General features: G+C 33.1%; 2 protein-coding genes and 1 long non-coding RNA gene across 3 annotated transcripts in view; 2 read left to right on the top strand and 1 right to left on the bottom strand.

Moving 5' to 3' along the window:
• LOC117115406 lies at positions 1-2628 on the top strand. The gene is made up of 2 exons (XR_004446551.1): positions 1-89; positions 677-2628. It is a non-coding gene; the product is annotated as an uncharacterized LOC117115406 (long non-coding RNA).
• A 1369-nt stretch (positions 2629-3997) lies between these two features.
• LOC117115404 (S-methyl-5'-thioadenosine phosphorylase-like) lies at positions 3998-8183 on the bottom strand (the record flags this gene model as incomplete). Its single annotated transcript, XM_033259176.1, is given in 6 exon segments — positions 3998-4950; positions 5957-6079; positions 6332-6577; positions 6847-7117; positions 7607-7665; positions 8097-8183. Coding segments are annotated over 6 exon segments (828 nt in total), but the record flags the coding sequence as incomplete, so codon positions are not given.
• The window catches only part of LOC117115405, a 14560-nt gene continuing 11758 nt past the window's right edge, over positions 7268-10069 (top strand). The window contains exon 1 of the mRNA XM_033259179.1: positions 7268-7454. Coding sequence (XP_033115070.1) covers positions 7430-7454 — 25 coding nt within the window. The 5' untranslated portion in view covers positions 7268-7429. The remainder of the gene's footprint in view (positions 7455-10069) is intronic.

Raw genomic sequence — 10069 nt, forward strand, 5'->3', positions numbered from 1 at the left:
GATGGAAGTGGGTGATGATATTCTTGTTAGGTAACACCATCTGTTGTGTTACAACAGCTGCTTTGCTGAACATTATTGACAGGAAAAGGGTAAGTTTATTAAACATTAAGTAGGCTTAGCTTATGCCATTTTAAGCTGATCCACTGCTAAATGTTCTAAATTGCTGCTGTTATTATCAGAGTATTATTATTGTTATTAAATTTGATTTCATCTTCATTAAAATTCTAAGAAAATTATAATGTAGCACAAGTACACAATGCTGTTTGAAAATGCTCATATTTGTAATCAAGCACATGCTTGACCACTTACCCCCTCCTCTATGGCAGCAAACTAGTTCCACAAAGTCAGTTTGGAGGTCCAAAGTGAATTTTTGATTTAACACAGAGGCCACAATGTGTAGGGGCTCATATAGTCTGTACAAAGACTAGTGACCTGAGGTCATTTACCCACTTTGCCTACCTGTGCACTAAGTGGTATTAAAAACTAAAAATGACCATTAAGTTTTCATTGCAATGGGGATTTAGTTCCACATATTCATTTTTCGCACCCCTCCTTCACCCAGTATGATGACGCACACTGACGCATATACCCTAGTGGGGTCCTTTGTCAGTATTGATTCAGATTCAGCCTATGCCCCTAAAGCACATCAACCATCTCAGTTCACTTTCTCTTACAGGGTGGAGTCTTAAATGAGAGCAGGAGAATGAAACAAATACGTCTGAAAGGTTGGATGGAAAAGTCAATCCAATCAATCGACTACAATGGTGAAACTGATCAATTAGTGCCTAACACGGTTATGCCAACTGCTGATTGCTAAAACATGGGCTACTATCAATATACAGAATATTCATGTCTCCTGTGTTTTTTGTTTTATGCACAAATATGTCTTTGGTTACCTCAAAACCTATGTCTGGTTACAACCAAACTACTGTATATTTTTTTATGAATCATGGTGGATAGAAAAGTTGGAGGATGAGTCAAAGAAGAGAAAGAGTATGTGGTAACATACAATTTTAATTTGGAGCCAACCTTCCCCCTTCCCTCCATTCCTGAACTACCCCAACATTTTTACTTATTACTCACATTTATAATAACTTTATTTTTTTATAACAAACTTGCAACAGTAACTTGAAACCAGTTTTTGATACAAATATATAGCTTGCTACATTTCTGAGTCAATGTTTCATCTCAGAGTCAACATTTTAAGGTTGAACATTAAAGGGTCATGCAAAATAATATAGAAACAGCAGTGCAATTTATCCATTAACTTACCAGAAATATATTGTTTCATTCTATTTTTATGATAAAATATAACAACTTGTGTACAGTATATCAAAATAAGCAGTTCATATATTTAATTAAATTTTAATTTTTTTTTTAATTTAAAGTTTTTAAGCTCCTTATATTATACAGAAGCAGCAATTATCCTATATGTGTGGTCTCACCATGAAATGAGACGCATCATTGGTGAAATCATATTGAGATATTCACCAAAACAGGCCAAAGTCAAAGTAATTTTGATTTTAATGTTTTTGAATAACTTGATACTTATATTTTATGATTGTATACTTTGTAAGTGAATTTTCTTGCCAAAACAGTGTTCTCTGCACATATTCTGTAATTCTAGTCATATTATTTGTACAGGTTAGTTTATCTTTGAGGCGGATTTCCTCAAAATGTGGCTCTTATACACCTAAATTTAAATGCTCACATCTCTGGATTTACTTATAGTAGGGAAGCCATTCAAAGACCAAATGAAAACTGATGATGTGATCTACCCAAATATAAACTTTTTTTTTGAATTTCTAACCATGAGACTCATTTTGTAATCACACCAGTAATATCTACAGTGGAATCTGCTTCTTTTGGATGCCCCCTATTAAGGGAGACATTTTCAAATGTAAAACAAGGAAAAATATACTGTATACACTACACCAACACTTGAAATGTTAGCTTAGTATTTTATATATTTATTTAAAAAGCATTATATTAAATTTAGCTAAAAAAATATAATTTTTTTTTGGTCAAAATATATATGTTTTGTGGTATAGGCCTACATCGTTTTGTTAGAGCAATTTTAATAGCTTTCAAAACAATACCAAAAGTATTTTGTGACATACTAGCTTCAATACCATTTCGGTATAAAAACGGCAAAATTAGCCATTTCGACATTCTACATATAATACTCCAAAATAAAAAAATGCATGTCTGAAATTTTTATAGGTGTTTCATTGTGTTTGTGGTCAGTAATTCAAGAAGATACCAGACGAAAAAGGTTGATAGCTTAGTGTTTTTATTTATAAAATGTGTACTAATAAATATGTTTTTAGCTATTTTTTTTTGTAATAGAGCAGTATTTATCCCATGGTGTTATTTACATTTTGTCATTTATAAGAACTCAGTTTCAGACAGAACCTTAAAGATATACAGTTATATTGCAAAAACAATACACCACCACGGTCTGTATGTTGACGGATATTATGAAATACATATAAAAAAAGACATACCGATAGGTCTAATTAAATAAAACGGGTGTTATGAATACACAGGGTGTAATATGCCATGAATTATTTAAATAAACATATTAATTTTGTCTTTTGAATTAGGCCTCCAAGTGAATATGTTAGTTTTGAATAACAGAGTGTTGGTATATATATATTTTTTTTATTTAAGTCGATTAATTGACAGACCATGTAGGTGTTCCTCCATGGACAGATCTACTATGTGATAAATGTATACATACTAGAGCAATAAGAAACAATGTGGGATGGAGGATCAATGTTAGAATGTGGCCTAAGTTTCTACTACACAGTGGTCTAGCGCAGGCCCTAAAAAGACCCCCATCAGGGTGCAAGGACAAAAGCCAGGGAAATATCAGCAGTTTTGATTAGATATAAGACTAATTTGAGTTGTTTTTATATTTAGTCTTATAATAGTAATACAGTACTTCCAGAAAGCGAAGCGATCAATGTGGTCTTTCGGAGGGGAAGACAGAGACCCACAATTCTGTTGTTGTGAAAGTTTGAAATATTTTTATCCTTGTATACGTCCCCAGCAATAATTCAAGCTAAAGTTACAACCGATCCTAGGAGCAGAGGATTGCAAAGTGTCCAATTAAGGGCCAGGGACTAAAAAGCCCCAAGGAAAAAAATTGACGGTTCTAAACAAATATGTCAAACATTATGATTGTATATGTATCAATGGCAAGTTTAGCATTAGCTATTTAAACTAATATAATCATTGTTGCTTTGCATCGCCCTGGAATTGTTGATTTCATGAGTGACTTGAGAAAATCAGTATCCCCTCCTCCCCCGTCAGAAAAGCCTGCAGACCCCCACCCCGTCGTTTGAAGTTGTCAGAGTAATTAAACACCATTCACTTCAAAGTGATGAAGATAATGTTCATATAAAATCCAAATCTTGTAAAACTGGAGTTAAAAACTGAGGGTTTAGGGCTTAAATGAATGAATCATTTTCCGTCTAAAAAATGTGTCAGTCTCAAGAGATCTCCAGAGAGAGGGGATTCGTTTGTCCCTCACCCACTGCTCAGAGTTATATACAAAGCTTGTCCTTTGTTGAAAGGTAAGCAATTTAATACAACAATGATGAATGGGCCAGGCTGTAAAATATTCAACGTGAAAGAATTTGGGCCTAGAAGTCTGTCGCCGCATTTAAAATTCATAAGCCATTTTGCAGATAATTGAGGCCTTAATAGTATACAGCACAAGTGTTTACGATTCTGTGCATCTATTTTTCTAGAGGTTTTTCCATGCAATTTGAATTAGTTTTTAGTATCCTCTGTAAATAAAATATAATTGAAGTTATTATTAAAATTGATTTAAAAGATCTGCAAAGCGGGTACAACGTACAATATGGTCGCGCCAAAATAACGTGTTAAAACAGAATTTTTTACTTGCAATCGTCTTGACAACCGCTTCTTTTCAACATGCAATAGGAAAATGATTAAAACAACAAAAACAACATTTTTCGGCTGCTAGTAGTGTTAATTAAAGTATTTATTGCAGATAATAAAGTTAAAATGAGAGCTGTCACTATTAAATGATGTATTTCTTTGATTACCCTTCTTAAGAGCTATGGTGTATTTATCTATTCTACCTTCTAAATATAAATACAATTCATTTAATTGAAATGTAATCATATGTGGTACATGTATCCATTTTAATGACTTCTTTACAAATCCAAACATTATTAATATCAGTACTTAAAACCAGTGTCATATATTTTCCCAAAAATAATTTCACAAGATTGTATAAAATCTGTAACCATGTTAAACAAATAGTAATATAATATGCAATTTATATCAAAGACATTATCCTACTTTTGAACATACTGTAATCTCTCGAATAAGCTCCACTCTCGATTAAGTGCCACACTACCCTGTGTGTAATGAAACATTTTGAGAAACTAGGATTTAAATACAATGTGTATACAGAGTTAAATAAATAACACAATGAAAGACAAGCACTTCTTTATAAATATTTATTTATTTACGCTGAGGTAGGACCTACTGAACTACGGGAATGTGTGAGACATGTAACATGGGAATGGCTATGGAAAACGCCACACCAATATATTTATATAAGTGCCGCTCTAGAATAAGCGCTGCACTGAAGCTTCCAAAAGGGTTATTAGGTGCCAGGGCACGTATGCAGGCATTTACTCTACATTATGAATGTTACCCATCCATATTGTTATTTATTGAACAAAATATGTTATTGGTATATATTTTCATGTTGCCTTAAGTCGCACGACTACCAATTGCTGCCAAAGATTATTTTGAGTTGATTCAAGTGGTAGGCTGACATAAGATTAGCATCTAGGGCACTCAATCTTTGGTCACTCATTATTCATATATGACAATAATTTGCTAGGATACCACAATTCTCTGCTACTTCTTTTGTGTGCCCATTATTGATCCTAATGCTGCAGCCTAAAAGAACAAAATACATCATTTAAATTAATATATTGCCAAATCTATTTTTTTTTACATATTTCTTATTGAAATCCAATCAACAGCACAAAGGCCTAGGGTACCAACCACAATCAATGTGACTACTATATGAATTTTATCAATGAAGACTAACAAATTTTGTCCTTGTGAAAACTTGTAGAGGGGTAGCCTGAAAAAATAAACTGTAAATATCATAACAGCAACACCTATGATTCTATTTATATATATATTTACTTTGGTTATAACAAATTACAATTCAAACATCCCAAATGGATTTAGGAAAAATATCCTTAGTCAAAATAACTGAAATATACAAGTTTGACACATAAAGGAACCTGAAAAATTAATAATAAATTATTATGATTGAACATTGTTATTTAAACAAATTCCATATACGCAAACAAATTAATGACAAACAACACAAAGTTTCTTTATAAATATCCAGAAATTGAGTTTAAAAAAAAGCACATAAACCATCTAAATTGAATTTTAATTGACTACTTGAACCTTGAAGAGAACTGGCACTGCAGATTGCCTTATATTTGCAGGGAACTGGGTTCAATTCTTGAGAGGCCCGTATTTAAGGGGGGTTCAGGGGGTTCGTCCGAACCCCCCTGCGGGAGATGGAGTTCCGTGAAAATTAGAATCGGAGGGTTCGCTAAACAAGGTATAAAAAAGTATCGCCTTATTTAAAGCACTAAAAATGTATATTTATTTATATTGTAAAAGGGCCTGAGGCCTATCACACTGAATAAAGTCCCCATTTAGGGGAGAGAAGAAGAAGTATGTGGGTTTTGATAAGGAGTTCCACATAGTCCCAAGCCAAACCCCCCACCCCATTGAAATTCCTAAATACGGGCCTGTTGAGACTAAACTGCACTCATTAAACATGAAAATCGCATGAACACCATATTGTCCTATCCTGTAAATGACAATGTGCTTTATGCAGGATGCGAAAGACAACAAAATAATAATAAATAAGTACCTTTGTTTCTTGAATAACTTGAGACCAGTCTTTCTCTGCTATAAGTGGAATAGCAGCAAGTAACAGCTTCTTTGCCTTTTCTCCATTGTCCTTCATTATTTTCAATACAGCATCAACATTTACCTGTGATATAGAACATCCATAGAGTCCAAGAGAAAGTCTTTTTAAACAAGAACATAATGTATGCACAATACCAGGTATCGGGCGTAATAGTCAGATTTTCCTGTGTAAAGCATTATGTATAATAAATCAAACAAATTATATAAACAATATCTGATGATTTTTGGGTGGAGTAATACATAGAATTGTTAACTTTTAACATTATCATAAACATGTCCAAAGATATAAAAAATAAATAATTTAAGAAAAACGTACATGCTCTCCTGATTCATCATCTCTCCAAGAATCATAATCTGTTGCCATGGCAAAACTAGCATAACAGACACCTTTCTCCTTGGCAAGGACTACTTCTGGGACAGTTGTCATGTTGATAACATCGGCGCCCCATTTATGGAAGAGTAAGCTCTCGGCTCTACTTGAGAATCTAGGCCCCTCAATGGTAAGCACAGTCCCGCTTTGATGAAATTCAATTCCAACTTTTTCAGCAGCCTTAATTAAAATCTAAGGTAAAACAAAAAATATATTTAATTCATATGATATAATGAAGCATGTATAGAAGTGGTGTTGTTTTGCTATTACCGCAAATACATCGAAAAAGAATGTATAATAATTGTGAAAGACCAAATTGGCACACACTAGGGGAAAACCACACTAGGTCAACATTGGCAGTATGTGTATTAAAAAAGAATTGCTCTGAATATTGTTCATTTACTGATTGGTTGACCACCATTGACCAGTACTCAATACGTTATAATCCGATGACCAATTACCTGTCTGGTATCCTCACAAAAGGGGGAGTGCATCGGTACATGACAGATGCCCTCAGGACTACTTGATTCACCATCATAAAATGTTTGAATTCTTTTTGTGGTTCGATCAATGAATTGGTCTAAGATAACAAACTGGCCTGGCACGATGTTCTGCTGTAGGGATCCGCAAGCTGTGGATGTCAGGATGTGGGTGCATCCAGAGGCTACCAATGCATGGATGTTGGCACGGTAGTTCACATTTGATGGCATGATGGTGTGTTGCCTGCCATGTCTGCAATGACAAAACAATTGGGATAAATCAAATTGACATATTTATGTGGTTTAAAAAAAAATGACCATGTGTATGGTTAGTCTGACCAAACTAATTAGTGTGAACAGCCAGCCTTCTTTTATCTGGGTCAAATTAACCTATGCTAACATGGCTTTAGGTCACAAATAAAAACCTGTACTGGCACGATTTGAACATGGACATGGAAGTATTCCAAAGCTATACAGGCTTCCATGGGGTTTGTAATTAACAGTTTGTTTTTGTTATTTTTTATAGAATGCACTAGCGAACAGTGCCCACACACCCGATGGGTCAATGATGGTTCACTGCAACAAAAAAGGTAAAATATTATAGCATGTATATAAAATAAAGAAAATTTAGTTTTCTGTATACAGTGTTTTTTTTGTTTTTTTTTTCAGTTTTACCATCCAACACAAATGTATATTTAAGGAGGTAATGTAGAGAAGTTACACATTGTACACAGCTTCTTACCTTGAAAGCAAAATACAATCTACACCATTAATCTTGCCATGGACCAAAACATCAGAAGGCTGTGAACATAATGTTATTAAACTGTTAATGCCCAAGCTCAAAATGAGCATTACATTAATGATATTAAACTGTTAATGCCTCAGGCTCAAAATGAGCATTACTTGCTTAAGGGATTCATTGTGAACTGTGCTAATTATTTTGGTGATGAAAAGTACCATTGCAGAAACCTATTTTTACTTTCCAATTAAAATATAGGTTCATTATTTTTGTAATTACCATAGCTCCTATATTCCTTCAAAATTCAATATATTTGGCCCAATAAAATGGAAATAGCATGAGCGCATTCATTTTCATTAAAATATTTAAAATACATGATTTCTAAATATTACAATAAAATATACAGAACATGAAGGTATAAAAATACAGCAAAACAAGACCTGTAAAAACAACAAACATCAAAAACACTATAAAAACGCTTAAAAAGCATTACCTTGCCAAATGGGGTGTCAACATAATGCTCTTGTCTTTCCTGAAGGATGTCTGTATTGTCTAGTCCTGTGCCTCCTATGATACCAATCTGTTATCAACAATAACAATTATCTCTTTGCTCGTGAATATGATAAAATTTAATAATAAACTAACATGACTGCGATAAAACCCTCCTATCCCTGAATGTACTTTGCATTAATTTTAGAAAGCTGACTGGATGTTATTATTGGCTTTTCCTAGGAGCAGGAAAAGCCATTGTTTTTGTTCTGATTCTCGTACACACCACACTAGGTATCCCAAAAACTGATTAATTGATCTGAATTAAACTTTCTGGAATTAGTAATTTAGGTAACAATTCAAATTCTGGTGTGAATTTGGGGATCATTTAAGTGCTTACTTTCCAGAATAGTTTGTCATGTACATAGGTATAGTTTTGTAAAAAACTACTATTATTATTAATAAAATTAGGTACTCCACAAAATAGAAAATCTTATTTACAAAAGGAAACAAAAATTATCAAAATTTAAGGAGAGATGGGAATGTATTTAAAATCATATGATATAATGGTTCCGGCTTATGATATGCGAGAAGAGAACAAAAAAAGCCAACAAACTTCAAGAGGGTTTTGTTTTGTTTTTTCTTTTTTGTCTCCATTGGCTTATATGCTAATTTGCTGGTAAATTTGAAAATCTGAGAATGCAATTATCATAATTCATTATTTACAGTATATGTCCATTCAAGCATAGAGGAAATATAGAGTATATAATATATTTCCTCCATGATTCAAGTAAGCAAAACTCAACGAAGTGCATATACCATTGTTAATTGACTGTTAATTGCTATAAATATAGGTTCAGAATTGTTTATTTGTGATTTGCGTTGCCATTGATCTCACCTAATTAATACATTACATAAAACTTGATCATAACACTGGCCGACTGAGGGCGTATTTTTCTATCTGTATTATCACCTCATGAATATTAATTTTAATAATTAACACAAACAATTACAATAAAAAATGGTTTATAAATTTAACTAAAAGGAAAACTATACATGCGAATACATTTCAAATTTTAATGCATTTTCAGGAAGCTTGGGTAATTTTGGGCAATTTTTGCTGAATCTTGGGTAATTTCGACCCAGTTATTGGGTATATCAAAAATTGTGAATAGTCACCAGTGTGACCACTGCTTGGGTATTTACCCAAGATCTTGGGTATTTTGACTTGGTCTTGGGTTTTTGGGTATTCCGTTCAAATCCTTGGGTATTTTTAAAGAAAATTAAATATTTTTGTCATAGAGGAAGAATTAAGAATGACAAAGTATATTTCAGTCCATTCAAGTAAGCAAAACTCAATGAAGTGCATATAACATTGTTAATTGCTATAAACATGGGTTCAGAATTGTTTTTTATGATTTGCGTTGCCATTGATCTTACCTAATTAAAGCCCCATTCCTGGCAAAATTTCAATTTTTAAGAAAAATCTAATTTTTGTATAATGTTATAAAGATTTATAAATATAATACGGAATTGCTAGTTTAACTGAATTTAGACATTCCTAAGAATGAAAAAAATGTAAAATAAGACTGAAATTTGATTTTTTTTTGTGTTCCACACAAAAAATAAATGCGGATGAATTTTTCATGTTGATTTTGCGTTAGGTCGTGAGAAGAAATAATCGTAGGCGCCGAAAACATTAGCCTATCCAACGCTGCTAGGCTAGGCCTAACCTTACCTCGATTTAGGTTCTGTTATCACACATAAAAACGGCCGACATGATATTATCCATTGCTAGTATTGACACTTGTGAAATATAATATTTCATAGGAATTATTTCAAATTTGTTAAAAAACTGATTCTGACTGAGATTTTGACACTTAAACAAACATATCTCAGCCTAACCGAACGACCGCATTGTGCGAGATGCGAAGTACAAAAACTAATCTCATTAGAGAGGGCGCACTTTATTGACTG

The sequence above is a fragment of the Anneissia japonica genome, unplaced genomic scaffold (genome assembly GCF_011630105.1).
Source record: "Anneissia japonica isolate Jap-2015-1 unplaced genomic scaffold, ASM1163010v1 scaffold287704_len1198815_cov201, whole genome shotgun sequence".
Taxonomy (NCBI): domain Eukaryota; kingdom Metazoa; phylum Echinodermata; class Crinoidea; order Comatulida; family Comatulidae; genus Anneissia; species Anneissia japonica.